The 17,255-nt window shown below is 36.7% G+C and overlaps 1 protein-coding gene across 4 annotated transcripts in view; it reads left to right on the plus strand.

Moving 5' to 3' along the window:
• The window catches only part of YAF2 (YY1 associated factor 2), a 65,563-nt gene that overhangs the window by 2,302 nt on the left and 46,006 nt on the right, over positions 1-17,255 (plus strand). Inside the window, exon 3 of one of the 4 annotated variants that reach the window (XM_060166534.1) lies at positions 2-231. The exons of the other annotated variants lie outside the window; for them this stretch is intronic. Coding sequence (XP_060022517.1) covers positions 2-203 — 202 coding nt within the window. The 3' untranslated portion in view covers positions 204-231. Of the gene's footprint in view, position 1; positions 232-17,255 lie in introns of those variants that run through there. 4 annotated transcript variants of the gene reach the window in all.

The following is a 17,255-nucleotide window of genomic DNA, read 5'->3' on the forward strand; positions in this document are numbered from 1 at the left end:
GGGACAGCAAGGAAGGGGGGAAGCTGGTGTCCTACTCCACAGCCAGTCTTGGGGTTAGAGGAACCCTGAGAAATAGAGTAGGTGGTGGCAGCTCAGAAGAGAAGAAACAGGCCGAATACCTGGCACCTGGAAGAAGAAGGAATATAGTGCACAGGGGAGTTGGCCCAGGACAGAGAAGTGGGCCTAGTTTAAAAGAGGCTTGAGGCCCACATGGGGGCCCCTGACATTTCTTACCAGTACATCTGAGCTCTTATAGATCCAATTTTTAGTGGTGGAAACATTACTTGAGAAGGACTCAGAGAAGCATTGTCATTTGGATTGAAACTGAAGAGGCTCTGGGCAACTCACCAGAAGTCTAAGGGACACTCTGTTCCTAAAAGTAAGTGTTCTACACTACGACCCTCTCAGCTTCTTACTTCCTCTCTCTGAATTTGTCTCTTCTCTTTTGATTTTGGCCCTAAGTTAAACCTAAGAGCTCTAATTTCTCTGTTACCTGTTATTTTTCTCCCGTTGTTTCTGAAATTCAGAGTGGAATCCATGTTTGGGTAGAACAATGGAACAGGGCGCTGTTAATAGGGAAGATATTGATTGCACCACAAAATATTTGTCTCTCTGGTAATATTAGAAAAACAGGATTAAAGGGCTACATAACACTGGAGAAGCAAAAGTTTCAGTAGTTAGAAGAAATAATTCTCTACGACTGACATGTTAATTAGCAGTTAGGGTAATTTCAAGAATAAGGTTGGCAATTACTAAAGCAGGGACTGGATAGCTGCAGAGCCCAGGGATGCAGTTTGCTAATTACTTGTTTTTGTGACTGACAAACAGGACTCGAATCCCTTGGGTCAGACTCACCTTTGAACTGATTTTGTCTTAGTCACCAAATGTGAGGCCAAGTCTAAGCCAATCCCAGAAATTTGAAAAATCTTCTTTTTAAACCTCCAGAGAAGATGGAGTCCATGACCTCCCTTTTTTTCTTTTTTCTTTTTTTTTTTTGTGGTACGCGGGCCAGTCACTGCTGTGGCCTCTCCGTTGCGGAGCACAGGCTCTGGACGCGCAGGCTCAGCGGCCATGGCTCACGGGCCTAGCCGCTCCGCGGCATGTGGGCTCTTCCCGGACCAGGGCACAAACCCGTGTCCCCTGCATCGGCAGGCGGACTCTCAACCACTGCGCCACCAGGGAAGCCCCATGACCTCCCTTTAAAGTCTTTCTGACAGTCTTTTTTGTTTAAAGGATATCTGATTCAAATCCTTTATATTGCAACAGATGACCTTTTCCTTTGGCAATATCCCTGGTAGGTCATGTTCTTCTGCAGAATAACTGTATGGAATGAAATGAGGTTATATTGATAGCAGTATTTCAAAATAAAATGTGATTTGAAGTAGCTTCAATTCCTAAATTGATAAATTATATTCTTTAAGTGTATGCCATTTCTCTGATTGAATTTTAATTTTGTACTTGCTGGCCTTAATTAGTTTAAATTTCACTAATCTTTTTTAAAATCTAGAATCTAAATAACTAGATAGTTCAAAAGTGAAGTTTTCTACAATGTGCTTTTGTGAAAGAATCAATGATAAATGTCAAACTGACAGGAAAAATGTAAAAATGAAAAAGTTACAGTGACAATTATTTTCAAAGGTACTACACAATTTCCTTCATCTTTATATTTGAAATTCTTTTAACGCAGTAAGTGTCTCAAATATAAACCTAAGAAACTTTAAGAAATCAAAAACCATTCTGAATCATCAGAGAAAAAGAAATATTTAGTATAGTGTGTGTGAGGGTAGTACAATCAATGTATTGAGTTAGACTAGTATCTTATTGCCACTTCATCTAGAAATAGAAATTAATGCTTAGTTCAGATCGCAGATAGTTAAAAATGAAAATGTTAGAGCTATTTGTTTTGGTTTTGAACTGTGATCTAAATGAGAACCCATAAAACACCTAGTCCAGAGCAGGCTTTCAAATGTAATTTCAAGCGTAACAGGTAATGTTATATTTTCTCAGGATAAATTGTAGTAGTCCCTTTAGGTTTCTCAGAGATGTTATGTTAGAGAACGATGAGAAAGATTTCACATATTAGCAAGAGTACTGGGTGTTATACTAGGAGTCTGGCAGTGAATTCTTGTCTCATTTCAACCACTTCAACATTCAGCAGTTTTTATTGAACGTCTTACTTTGTACGAGGGCTGAGCTAGGTACTAGACTTACAGTGGTGGGCAAAATAGATGTTTGTTTCTTCTGTAAAATTTTATGATTTGCTGTGAATTCAGAAACACTTTGAATTGTAACCAACTCTGTACATGAGGTAGTATTAGCAAATCTTTATGTGTGAGCTGAAGAGGTGAAATTTTCTTGTTAAAAGAAATAGTGTTTATAATTGAACAAGTATTATGGTTAGGATCTGACTGTTGTTAAAAAGAATGAGTTATTTCAGCTTCTATAAAATGGAAGTAGACAATATAAAATTCACATTTTGAAGAAAATTAAACCAGCTATCATCTGATAAAACTCTTTTCCAGTATCATCGTTGTCTTGTCATACTTGCTTTCTGTCTTCTAATTTGAGGCTTGGCAGATTCTCCTAGACCCTTGGTGTGGGAATGTGAGAAAAGAATTGCGGACCATCTCAGTCAGTCTGTTTTTCAGAATGCAGAGTTCTGAGCCTCCCTTACCTGAGGAGCCTTTCCAGCTACCACACAGGTGTTGTTCAGAGACTCCTTATTCTAGGAGGTTGGTTGGTTTGTTTTTCTCTCTACATCTTGGGTTAGAGTAGTCACACGGGTTCATTGTTTAAGAGAAATTTTGAAAGTGATTAGTGTTTGGATAGTAGTGGTTTTCAAAGTGTGATCTGATGAACCCTGAGGGTCCCTGAGGGTCCCTGAGGACCTTTTAGGGAGTTCATAATCATACTAAGATGTTATTTGCCTTTTTCACTGTGTTGACACTTGAGGAGGTGGTGCAGAGGCAATGGTGAGTAAAACTGCTGGCTCTTTAGCATAAATCAAAGCAGTGGCACCACATTGCTATATTCATCGTAATCTTCACCACCATGCACATGCAGTAAAAATAATGCTAGTTTCACTTAAGAATATTGTTCATGAAGCAGTAAAAATGACTAATTTTAGCAAGTCTTGTGTCTTCTTTAATATTCTGTCTGATGAACTGGGAAGTACAAGTAAAGCACTCCTGCTGCATACCAAACTAGTGTGGGTGAGTCGCGAGAGAGCAGTTGGAGTTGTTTGTAGTTGTTTGAGTTTTGAGCAGAACTAGCTTTTTTCATAGAACGTTATTTTTATTTGAGAGAATGCCTGGCAAACTGTGGTTATTCAGACTTGGATATTTAGCAATTTTCTCAAAAATGAACACAGTAAGTTTGTCACTTCGGAGAAAACAATTGATAATATTTGTTGCCAATGATAAAAATTGAGCTTTCAAGTGAAAATTAGAATTTTTGAAAACTTGTAACCACTACAGTGAGCTTAAGAGCCTCCTAGTAGTTTAAAGATGAGATCAGATGGTTATATCAATGAATGTAATTTCTGATATTTTATTATGTGGTTTGTCAACATTTGGAAAATTTGCATCACTCAGTAAACCAGTATTTCCCAGTAACCAATGTATGATGTTACAAAACCATGCATAGATAATCCACTCAAATTATAAAATAAACCAATGGATTTTAAGGGAACACTATGAAAACTTCATTGACGTGCTTCCAGATTTCACATGCAGCTAACGTTTGAGAAACAGCTCTTTGTTGTGCTTTTATTTAGTATCAAAGAAGAATATCCACAATTATCTGAAAAGCCTATTAAAATACTCCTCCCTTTTTCAACTACATAGTTGTGGGAGTCGAGATTTTCTTCATATTCTTGAAACAAAACAACACATTGCAACAAATTGAATGCAGAAGGAGATATGACAATCCAGATGTCTTCCATTAAGCTGGGTAGTTGAGTACCGCTAAGCTAAAAATATACAATTACAACTCTTCACACAAAGTTATCTTTGTTTTGGAAAATATAGAGTTTTCTCATAGAAGTATATTATTTATATTAAAATATGATTTTTTAAAAATGAAATAATGTATATTTAAGTTTTTTTCTCAGTTTTTATTTTTGATATAATAATTTATTTCTTGATTTAGATAAGACCTAGATAAACAAAAGCTCTTTTAACTTTTGAGAGTATAAAGAGTTCCTGAGAGCAAAAAGTTTATACACTATTGGCATAGAGTCTTATTAGCTTTGGTTTCTGTATGCAGCAGGTTTACTTCGGCAGGCATTCTTTCCCTTTCCTTTATCCTTTGTTGAGTGAGAGCTCTGATATAACCTAGTGACCTAGTTGTTAAACTCAGGGACCTAATCTCAGTCTTCTTTCCATGTCACCTCAGTAGTATTTGATGTTGGCAGCCTTTTTTTTTTTTTTTTTTTTTTTGCGGTACGTGGGCCTCTCACTGCTGTGGCCTCTTCCGTTGTGGAGCACAGGCTCCGGATGCTCAGGCTCAGCGGCCATGGCTCACGGGCCCAGCCGCTCCGCGGCATGTGGGATCTTCCCGGACGGGGGCACGAACCCGTGTCCCCTGCATCGGCAGGCAGACTCTCAACCACTGCACCACCAGGGAAGCCCTCCAATAACTTTTGCGATTATATTTGTAACAATATTACCAGATTATTTTGTCCATAATTTGTAGGTATTTATTGATTCAGCATTATTTTTATTTTCACAATTTTGCTTCATATTTTGATACTGTGTTATTTGATTAAAAGCACAATTTTTATAGTTAGATGAGTAACTGAGATGAGTGATTCTGAGTATTTAAACACGGGAATAGTATTTTTATAACACAGTATTTGATTATTTTGAAGATTAAATAAAAACATAAAGAACTTAGCACGTCTTACCATATTTTATTCCTATACACATTCTCAAAAGCATGTATGTGTACAAGAGAAAATAAAACTTTTATCCCAGTTTTAGAACATTTTTAGCTTTATCATTTTTTTGTATTGACATATAACATTATATAAGTTTCATGTTGTAGCATTATTTCAAGGATGACATTGTACATGAATACCTTAGCATTTTTAAGGTATAACTTTGGAAAATTGTGTATTTATTACCTCACAACATTTTCTTTAGGTCTTGTTATTTAGATTACTGAAATTTACTTAGTATAGCTGAAAATGAGAAGTATTTCTCCTAAACTACTGAAGTCATGAAAGAGTACAGCATATTATGAAATATATTTTATTACTCGATTAAATTGTGGGTTCTCTGTTAAATGATATTTAAAGTTAAAATAGTTGATGTCAAGAGCCTATCAAAAACTAAAATATACTAAACATAGATTTGTAGTATTTGTGATTGTTTAATTGAAAAATAGTTTAGAATTCAGATTTTGCATTTGTTTGAACTACACTGAATTTAAAATTAATGGGATGAATTAAATTTAATTATAATTCAAATGGAAGTAATTTTTACTTTATGATTGAGACGGTATTATGTTATCTATGAACATGTTACTTTCAAAGATAAATCAATTGTACAAATTAGCAGACACCTATATAACTATAGAAATAGGCAGACGTTGAAAAAAGAATTTTCCCTCATCTTGTGCTTCTTTATTATTTCTAATTGTTCAGTGAAGCTAAAAAGATTAGTCATTGATATCTTTCTAGAATTTGTTATTTTGCCTTGCTCGTTAACTGCTTATTCTTCAAGATCCAGCTCACATATCTAGTCCCTGTGACATTCTCCTAAGCCCATCCCAAACTTGCATTCCTTTGTGTTTTTTGTTGATATCTCTGATTGTGATCTCTATCTAACTTCAGCATTTCCTCATAAACCCAGAGTTGATTTTGTCTTTCTTATGAAGCTGAGTATTCTCTCTCAATGGGACAAATTAGCCAGAGAGAGGAGGATGGCTGTATTCTCTTCCTGGAATTAGTTCCTCAAAGTCAATTTGTGATGCTTACCTTTATTCTATCATTTAGCATACTATGGTTCTGTTAGATGTATGCATTTACTCTCGTTATGAGCTTAAGAGGAATATGAGTTTTTCATTATCTTTTTCGAAGATGTTTAACCAAGTGCCTGGGAAATAATAGGTGTTCAGTAAAGTTTTGTTGAAAGAGGAATATAGGTATTAGAAAGGAAGTTATTATTTTTTTTCAATAAGCTTTGAAAAAGTTGGAATTTTGATACAGGTTAAGTCATTATTTGGAAAAGAACCTTCCTATATACATGTGTGAATTTTGGAAATTATCAGAAGTGAACAAAATTCTAGAATTCTGCACACGCTTATTCTAGGTTTCTTTGCTTATTCCTCTTTCCTTCAAGGTTGGATATCTGGCCAACATACTTTGGTAGAAAGATTAGCATTCTGTGGGGTATCAAGTTTTCATTCAATGAAACCTTAGGTGTTTTTTTTTTTAAAGACACATTTTCCTTAAATAATTATCTTTTATAACTTGTAATGTTAGTGGTTTTACAAGTGTGTAAAATATTATTATGTCATCGTGACTTTGAAACTAAATTATTCATTTAACAAATATTTACTGAACACTTAACAGTGTTTATTGGCTTTCATGATTGCTAAAATCTCTACCTTTTGTTATATATGACCTGTGGTTGATAATCGTCTGTTTTAAAAGATTCAGTAGGGGGGCTTCCCTGGTGGCGCAGTGGTTGAGAGTCCACCTGCCGATGCAGGGGACACGGGTTCGTGCCCCGGTCCGGGAGGACACCACAAGCCGCTGAGCGGCTTAGCCCGTGAGCCATGGCCGCTGAGCCTGCACGTCCGGAGCCTGTGCTCCGCGACAGGAGAGGCCACGACAGTGAAAGGCCCACGTACCTCAAAAAAAAAAAAAGAAAAAAAAAGATTCAGTAGGCACTTTGTTCTGTAATGTTGTTTATTATGGAAAGTTACAGAATTACTGAGAATTTTAGAGCTGGAAGGAACCTTTTAAGAGCTTCCAAAGTGTTTAGTCATTTTCTGAGAGAGGCTATTTTTTATTTATTGAAACCTTAGTGGTAGAGATAAGATAATTTTCAGGGGGAAGATCTTGAGGGGTATGGGGTAGAGATGTTATTATTTAAACTTTTGAAATTGTTGAGGCCACTATTGTTTCCAAACCCTTTCCTCTGGGATTTTCAACTCTGGAGGATTCTTGCTGTCCTGCAGTCTTAGAGAACTGCCAGGTAATGGATAGCAATCTGCTGGGTGAGGTCTTTTCTATTTGTTGGAACTCATGGCTCTAGCTTAGTAGCCTCTTGACAAGTAAGAAAACAGGCCTGGAAAGATTGAGCTGTTCAAGGTCAATAGTTGGTTAGTGCTAGATTCAAATGTTTGGATTTCTAAGTCCTTTTTATTACCTTGCTGTGGTAGCATTCAAATTTGTAGCAAGTAACTTCTTAAGGATTTCTTCTTGTAAATTTCATCATACCTGCATCTAGTGCTGTACATCTTGAGAACTTCTAACATTAAACCTACTACTTACAACTGATATAAGAACTTATGTTAAAATCTGGGCTAGCACTATAGTGAATGAAAAACAAAATGACGGTCGGTTGTTTTCTCTATTTTAAGAAATATTTTTGAAGTTAAAATGTCAAACTTCATTTTGATGTCTTTTACAATAACGTTTATTGTGTATATCTTGACTTCTTTGATATCATAGTATTTCTTAGGAGAAAAATCCCAGTAAATATTATTTCCCTCTTTTATTTGTGATATAAATTCTAAGAATCTCTGATAGTATAACAAATTACAAATTTGAGTGTATGTGAATGTGTGTGTATGATAAAAAATTTGTACAGTTCTCTGACAGTTTTTAGACATGAGCTAAATCACTTCACCTTTACATAATTTATAGTCTGATAAGGGTTCTTTTACACAATATCATCCTTTATAGTATATACTAGCAATGATCAACCTAAAACAGCAGCAAGTAGATTATATTCAATGCCAGAGAAGTAGTTGCTCAGGAAGTAGAGCTCTATGTGTATTTGTAAAGTAGGCAAAGTTGTTTTGGTCCTTTCTTCATCTTTCTCCATCCTTTTTTTTATTTACTTTTTGTCTACCCAGGGCCCAGAGTCTCCTAGCCTACTTTCTAAAATGTTCTCATTCCTTTATTTACTAGAAAATCTTTCCTGTTTTAGGTAAATCTTAATAAAGTAGTAGTTTCAAGTGTGAACGTAAGTAACCTGGGCATGGGGGATAGAATTATTTATTTCTTTAAGATAATAACTCTTTTTCTGATGATAAAAGTGTTGCATGTTCATTGAAGATACTAAAGTGTAAGGAGGAAAATAAGAATGCCCACCATCATAACATCTCTCAGGCCAGAGAGATGTTAGCACAGCATTGAACGCACAGCCATCCATTCCTTTAGCCGTACTGTTCTTTCAGGGCCAGCTTTGGGAAGCCTCTTGTGAGAGAGCAAGTTGCAGGAAATAAGGGAGTAAGGAGGAGATGGGTTTGCCAGTAAGAATCAAGTAACAGGTTTCTTGGCATAGAGAGAGCTGTCCTTCCCTCAAAAGGGCCCAGAGGTTTTGAATTGTGCTCTTTGGAGCCCCGAGATCTCCTGAAATTATCTCAGTGGCTGCCAATGGGAGCAAACAAGTGGGACTTTGTGTTCCCACACTCCACTTCAGCCAGATCATCTATGCTCTTACACATTTTATTTGTTAGGATTTCTCTTAATTTTTATTTCCTAAATGAGTTTTGCTATTAAAACCTTTTTTTTGAGAATCATTGCCCTGTTCCGTCCATTTAGCCTTCTACCACTCAAATTCTGCTCAGCACAGGCTGGATTAATTGTGTGACTAATTCTTAGCCTCACATTTCAAAGGGAAGAGCTAATAATGAGTTTTGTATAATGGTGGGGAGATTTGAAGCTTTTCCCTTTGAAAAGCCTTTTTTCTTTCTCCCTCCTTCCCTGTTCCTTTCCTTTTTTCTCACCCATCTTCTTAGACATTTTGCTTTCTTTTTTAAGACCAAGGCTGATAAGGCCCAGGGCTCTATAATCATTGATAAGTAATGAGCAGTACAACTTACAGATGAAAAATATTTTAAATTCATAATGTCATCAAATTGTACTTTTTGATAAAACTTAAGGCTATTTCATCATCTATATGAATGTGGTTATCAATTTTGCTCAGTATTCCCTTGTTGCCAACTTTTTGTAAACTTAATGTCTCTGATTCACACAGCACTTTTCTGTAATATTCCTTGGTAATTTACATTTTAATTGTAGTCTTGCCATCTTCCACTTATGTAGGATTTCATTATACATGTTTTTAGTGCAGGAAAATATATCTAGTTTTATTTTTCCACTGTGTATTTGTTTTTAATTTTTATGTGTACTCATGATAATGGAAAGCAGAAAAAAGAAAAGAATGTCGATATTTATGAGTTGCTTGCAATTATGTAGTTTAGTGGTGAAGAGTTTTGATTCTGGAGCTCAACTATTTGTGCTTATATATTAGTCTCACCACTTACTGGCTGTGTGAACTTGTGAAAGTTACTAACTTTGAGCCTCAGTTCTTTCAGTTGTAAAATGGAGATGATAATAACAACCAAGTGTTGTGAGGATTAAATGAGATAATTCTTGTAAAGTACTTGGCACAGTGCCTGGCATACAGTAAGTCCTCAAAAAATATTAGCTGAAACAGTGAAATACATGAGTGGTAATATATTAATAGACTTCCATATATAACAGTCCCTATTGTCAAATGTGTGGATTCTAGTGGGTGACTGACAAAACCAGAACATAAGAAGTGTTTTCTACTAAAAAATAATACTTCCACAAATTGCTTCAGGGATATTTTCACCCACTTACCCTCCTTTCCTCCCTCCCTCTCTGCCTGTTTCTTCTCTTCCCTTCGTGTGTGTGTGTGTGTGTGTGTGTGTGTGTGTGTGTGTGTGTGTGTGTGTATTGTGTTAAGCTGATGTGTACTGTCACATAAACATTTGGGCCTTACCAGTAAAAGTCTTTACATCTAGAAAGTACTTTGGTAGTGTAATAGTGGTAAGCAGTATATATAGACTTAAGAATTGAATAGTTAAAAGCAGCGTTGTTTTTTTTTTTTTTAACTATTTGTCAGAGTTAAAGAGTAAGTCTGCTTTCAAGGTTGGATGGTCAGACGGCATGGTCATAGTCTTTTTTAGGCCACAGTGTCTTGTTTATATTATTTCCTCTGCTTTGTACTCTCTTATCCTCCACAGTTTCTTTCTTACTCTTTATGATTGCTCAAGGCATCATCTCTCTCAAGAAGCATTTCTTTATCCATAGGCCAGAATGAATGCCCTTTCAATTACTCTTAAAGCATTCTGTGCAAAATGTGATGATTATGTTTACACAGTGTATTGAAAATATTTCATTTTGTTTCTCTCTCCTTCCCTGAACTGTAATTTCCTTGAGAGTAGTGCGACCGGTCCAGAGTCACATTTTAGTTTAAATCCCCACCATGCCATTTATGGTCATCTAACCATAGGGCTTTGTGGTGATGATTAAATGTGATAAATGATGTAAGGAACTTAACAGAATTTTTAGTTAATAATAATGGTAATAATTGTAAATGATATTAATAAAAAATCCCAGTGTCTGTCTTTGTGTCTTGCGTAGGTACTGACAATGCTTAACCGAACTGCAAAGTCTCTTTATCATTTATCTGATTCTGTTGTTGCTTTAAACTGTTTTCCACTTGTTTTTAAGGAACATTTACATCATTTCATTTCATGGGCCTGTGAGTTGGGTAGAGTATGTCTAATTATGCACATTTACTTCATAAAAGAACTGGTATCAACCTAAATTACCTTCATACTCAACTTTTTCAGCAGTTTAAAAAATGTTTTTTTTTGTCATCGACACAATACATAGTTGAAACCACAGCAAGTAGCATTTTATTCTACGTTGTGATTATTGTGTTGAATCTTAACTAGCGGTAGAGAAACCATTTGGTGGAAGCTGTTGCAGTAGTCTAGGCAAGAGACAGTAGTGGCCCAAACAAGGATAATGCCAGTAGGAGAGAGAAGTGAATGGATTCTAGATATGTTTAGTAGAAAATGTATAGGACTTGATGGATGGTTGGATATGGTTGTGAGAGATAGGAATTTGGGTTTTAGAGAGGGAAGAATCAAGGATAAATCCCAGGATTCTGGCTTAATTATGCAGCTAGGTAAATGGTGGTACTTGTCACTGACTGGAAACAAGAGGAAGGACAGGTTTTGGGGAAGGTAGTGGTTCACTTTTAGGTTTGTTGAATTTCAAGCATCTGAGAGAAATCTGAGAAGGGGGATCTATGAGGCAGTTGGATATGTGGGGCTTAAGCTTATAGGAAGGAGATGAGGGCTATAAATACATGTTTGTTTGTCATCAGCATACATGACCAAATTGAAGCCATGGGAGTGAGACAGATCAAGGAGAGAATAGATAGAACAGCATGAGAAAAGAGAACCCAGGACAGAAACTTGAGAAACATCATCACTTCCTTGTGGTGGTGGAAGAAGAGAATCCTACAAAGATGAAGAAAGAAACAGAGGAGAAAGAAAAATTAAGTAGGGAGTGAGAAGCCCAGGAGAGTGTAATGTTATGGGAATAGAGGGAAGAGAATATTTTCAAAAGGAGGGGATGTGGTTGGCCATGGCAAATGGCTTTTACTTTCATCAGAATCTTAATTTTTCCTTTGCATTCTGTGTAATGTTTATTTTAACAAGTGTTGCATTAACATTTATATTTTAAATTGTAACAAGATTATAATCCTGCATAGTGCTTGCACTAAGCTTTCCATGGTAGTTACAACAGTTCTAAATTATATCTAATAAAGGAGATTAATAATGGTAGGTCAGGAGATGAGTAAAATTATGTTACTAACTTGTTTCAAGGAAGAGTGCTCTAATGATCTAGAGCATTCTTATCTAAATATCACCAAGCCTCTACTTTTACAGGTAACTCCTGGTTATAGAAATTAATAGAATTAATTTAAAAAATTGGGTCCATGTTGGTATCAAGAATTTTTTAAGTGGTAAGTACAACAACTTGGAATGCTTTCTTGGAAAACTGCATAGTTAATTGTGAGGGAGCGTGTATAGTTTGAAGAAGTCCTTATCTTCTGTTTTTAGAAGGAATGAATCATAGCATTAGGTCAGCTAACCAAGCAAATCACAGCACTTTTCATAAAACTGTACAGTATATTTGGTCTGTAAAGTGGTAGTCATTGTGGAGTGTATGGGATTTGATGTGATCCATGTTTCAGATTTTTTTTTTTTTTTTTTTTTTTTTTGCGGTACGCGGGCTTCTCACTCTTGTGGTCTCTCCCGTTGCGGAGCACAGGCTCTGGACGCGCAGGCTCAGCGGCCATGGCTCACGGGCCCAGCATGTGGGATCTTCCCGGACTGGGGCACCAACTCGTGTCCCCTGCATCGGCAGGCGGACTCTCAACCACTGCGCCACCAGGGAAGCCCCATGATTCAGATTTTTTTTAAGGCAAAAAATAATTTTGTGACCTTTTAATGCCATGCTAGACAAGCTCTAATAAGCCCACTTGTGGGTTATCTCTTTTGAGAAGTATAAGTTCATTTAACTTAATATCCATAATTCAGATTTTATGAGTGCTGAATAACAAAGTTATTATTTAGAATATAGTCAGTAGGTTGCACTATTACTGTTGACCTTAGACTATTTGAAACTTATTATATTAGAAAAATTTGCCATTGTTTTATAAATCAGTTTTACAGGACTTCCCTGGTGGCGCAGTGGTTAAGAATCTGCCTGCCAGTGCAGGGGACATGAGTTTGATCCCTGGTCCGGGAAGATCCCATATGCCACGGAGTAACTAAGCCCGTGCACCACAACTACTGAGCCTGTGCTCTAGAGCCCGCAAGTCACAACTACTGAAGCCCGCATGCCTAGAGCCCGTGCTCTGCAACAAGAGAAGCCACCGCAATAGAAGCCCACGCAATGCAATGAAGAGTAGCCCCCGCTTGCCGCAACTAGAGAAAGCCCACGTGCAGCAACAAAGATCCAGTGCAGCCAAAATAAAAATAAAATAAATAAATTTGTTTAAAAATAAATGTTTTACATCAAGAATATGCACTTATGTTTTAGAGATAGTTATTAAGAATTGATTTGAAAATTAATACAGGGCTTAGAATCTCGTTAGATTAATTTTAATATGGTCAGAAAAGGTGAGAAAAAGAATTTGAAACTGCAAAGTAAAAGATTGATTTCCTTATCGTGTTGACATAATTGTTGACATGCAGAGTATTGTTAGCTGTTATTTTTGTGTATTGGGTTGGCCAAAAAGTGCCTTTGGTTTTTAAGTAAAAATAAAAGACATGTTTTTCATTTTTACCAAGAACTTTATTGAACAACATATTCACCCTTTTGTTCCACTACCTTCTGCCATTTTTCAGGCAACTTCGTAATTCTGTCTTCCCAAAAATTTTTATCTTTTTGAGCAAAGAACTGTTCCAGGTGCCTTTTACAGTCTTCCAGGGAATTGAAATTTTGTGCATTAAGAGAATTTTGTAAAGACTGAAATAAACGGAAATCTGAAGGTGCCATGTCTGGTGAATACGGCGGATGAATCAGAACTTCTCAGCCAAGCTGTAACAGTTTTTGCCTGGTCGTCAAAGAAACACACAGTCTTGTGTTATCCTGATGGAAGGTTATGCGTTTTCTGTTGACTAATATCAGACGCTCTTTGTCGAGTGCTGCTTTCACTTGGTCTAATTGGGAGCAGTACTTGTTGGAATTAATTGTTTGGTTTTCCAGAAGGAGCTCATATTAGAGGACTCCCTTCCAATCCCACCATATACACAACATCACTTTCTTTGGATGAAGACCGGCCTTTGGTGTGGTTGGTGGTGGTTCATTTCGCTTGCCCCACAATCTCTTCTGTTCCACATTATTGTACAGTATCCACTTTTCATTGCCTGTCACAATTTGTTTTCAAAACGGAATGTTTTCATTATGTTTCAGTAGAGAATCTCATGTGGAAATACAGTCAGGAAGTTTTTTTTCACTTAACTTACGTGGAACCCAAACATCAAAACGATTAACATAACCAAGCTGGTGCAAATGTTTTTCAATGCTTAATTTGGATATTTTGAGTATGTTGGCTATTTCCCGCGTGGTATATCGTTGATTGTTCTCAATTAATGTCTCGATTTGATCAACTTCAACTGGTCTACCTGACCGTGGAGCATCGTTCAGTGAGAAATCTCCAGCATGAAACTTCAGAAAACTGCACAAATCTTTTTCGTGTGTTTCAGTTGCGTTTTTACCTTTCTTGAAACAATAAAACATAATATGCCGAAAATGTTGCTTATTTTCTTCCATCTTCAGTATTAAAATGGCTACACAGGGGCTTCCCTGGTGGCGCAGTGGTTGAGAGTCCGCCTGCCGATGCGGAGGACGCGGGGAGCCATGACTGCTGAGCCTGCGCGTCCGGAGCCTGTGCTCCGCAACGGGAGAGGCCACGGCGATGAGACGCCCGCGTACCGCAAAAAAAAAAAAAAATGGCTACACAGAAATTCACCAATTTGATGTCTTTTTTAAAATGCACGCTGATATGACAGCTGTCACATACAGTCTAACAAAATTGTTTCGAATGAAGTTAAAGACAACTAAGTGCTACTAGAGCCATCTTATGGAAAAAACCGAACGAACGTTTTGGCCAACCGATCTTTAACTTGGATACTAACTATAATTAGCTAATGAAGGACTAATGCTTCTCACATTTTGGACTAGGATCAGGAAAATGTTTCCTTGAACTAGAAACTATTAAGAATAGAGGATATTACTTTTCTACAGAAGTATCCCATTTTAAGATACGGTTTATAAAATGTGGTGCTTAATTATGGGACTAGAGTATTTGTCAAATTAGGAAGATCAGAATATTGTTGAAGATCAATTAATGTGATTAAGGTATCCTTAGGAAGAATGACTAGAACACAAAATAATATAAAAAGAAAAACCACACAGCCAACTGGTTAGTGTTTAGCATAGTACAGGAGGTGGTAGGAAGTGAGAGATTATTTGGCGGTTGCTAGAATGGTGCTTTATTCTGGAGTTGTAGTAATGTAGGCTTCTTTATATTTAAGTTAACTGCATCTTAAACTTTAAAAACTTTCAGTTAAAAAAAGTAGCTTGTAGACAAGCTAGTTTCAGTTTTCAGGGCTGCTGCATACTTAGACTGTGTGCATTATGCAGTTCTTTGTAATGCTTTGGTTCTGTCCAGATTTGTTGGGAAGGAAATGCCCTGGAAGGTGGTGTGTGGTTTATTAAGCCATTTGAGGAGGTTGGTTGGTATAGTTCAGTTGAGTCTTACCTGCTTTAGCTTTAGGTTGAATTTTTGGACCTAAAAACCAAGAACCAAATTCCAAATTGGGCCCCCACCCATTAACTCATATTTTCTGTGAGTTCCTTTTTAGGAACCTAATTAATAGTCACTTTGCAACTTTTAGCGTAATACTAATTACTTTGTAATGCTTTCCATATCAGTTACCTGTTGCTTTATAACAAGTTACCACAAAACTCAGTGGCCAAAAACAATCAGCATTTATTATCTTCTCTCCCTCCCTCCCTCTCTCCCTTCCTTCCTTTCTTGCTCCTTTCCTTCCTTGTCAAGAATTCAGAAGCCGTTTAGCAGGTGGTTCTGGCTCAGGATCTCTCAGGCTCAACTGAGGGAGGATCCACAACTAAGCTCACTCAGGGTTGTCAGCAGACCTTAGAATACCTGCTTCCAGCTGTTGGCAGGCCTCAGGACTCTGGTTGTTGGCCAGATACATTAATTTATTGGTCATGTGGACCTGTCCATGGGGCTGCTCACAACATGGCAGCTTGCTTACCCCAAAGCAAGATATCTGGGTGAAAGTCACCAAAACGGGAGCCACTGTCTTTTTATAACCTAATTTTGGGAGTGACATCCATTACTTCTGCCAAATTCTGTTCCTTAGAAGTGAGTCACTAAATCCAGCCCATACTCAGAGGGAGGAGATTATACAGAAGGGCGTGCATACCAGGAGGTGGAATCATTGTGGACCATCTTAAAAGGCTGCTCATCACACAGTCCTTTAAAGTTTAAAACTTTTTGTGGTTGTTGCAGAATTCTTTCCTGAAAGGGAAGCTTATGGAGGAAACCCAAAATATAAAATAGATAAATGGAGAGCTGTTCTGTCCAGAGCAGTGGTTCTACGGACCTAGAGCTTACCTGCTAGCATCCCTCCACTTCAGCTTTTCTGAACAGATTGAATATTAGTATCTTTACTGTCTAATGTCAGTCAAGAACATGAATATGTACTATTTTTCTCATACTTTTAGAATTTGTCAGCAGTTGCAGTTCTAAAATTCTAGCTTATAAATAAAAATCGGGTATTGGAACATTGAAAATTATTTGTGTAAATGTTTCTGGCAACTTTAACGGTCTGAGGAGCTTTCTTTACTAGTAAATCTAATGGAGTGACTGATTTTGTAATATTAGCAGATATAATTTCTATATTGGTAGGATAATGATAGTGATTTACTTAGTAACTACTGTCTAGAATGTTTCTTAACTATTTCCAAATTATATGTATTTTTGTATAAGTGGTATTTGCACTTTTAATATTCATGTGTTCTTGTATCTCTTTCATGCTGCACATCGTGATTCCTAATCAATACCATAAATTACTTATTTTCTTTATCTTGCAATATAAAGAATATAGTCTCAAAATAATAGTACAGTCATCCCTTGGAATCTATGGGGGATTGGTTCTGGGACCCTCTTGGTTACCAAAATCTGAAGATGCTCAAGTCCCTTACTAAAATGGTGTAGGAGTTAAACATAAACCTGCATACCTCCTCCCATATACTTTAAATCATCTCTGGGTTACTTATAATTCCTAATACAATATAAGTGCTATGTAAATAGTTGTTAGCATGTTTTGCTTTTTGGAACTTTGTAGAATTTTTTTCCCGAATATTTTTGATGTATGGTTGGTTGAATCTGTGGATGCAGAACCCCTGGATAAAGAGAGCCAGCTGTACCAAAATTAATACAAACACTAAATCTCTAAACTTAGAATTTTTTTAATAGTTCTTTAAAGATATATAAAATCATTTGAAAATAATTCCGTTTCTGGGTGGTTATGTTACAATTTTGATATATGGTTAGATTCCAGGCATGGTTTTTAAATGCATTACTTATATTTTTATTAACTTAATCCTCACAATTGCTCTGTGAAGTAGGTTCTGCTGTTACCCC

Source organism: Lagenorhynchus albirostris, chromosome 11, assembly GCF_949774975.1.
Source record: "Lagenorhynchus albirostris chromosome 11, mLagAlb1.1, whole genome shotgun sequence".
In the NCBI taxonomy this organism is placed as follows: Eukaryota; Metazoa; Chordata; class Mammalia; order Artiodactyla; family Delphinidae; genus Lagenorhynchus; species Lagenorhynchus albirostris.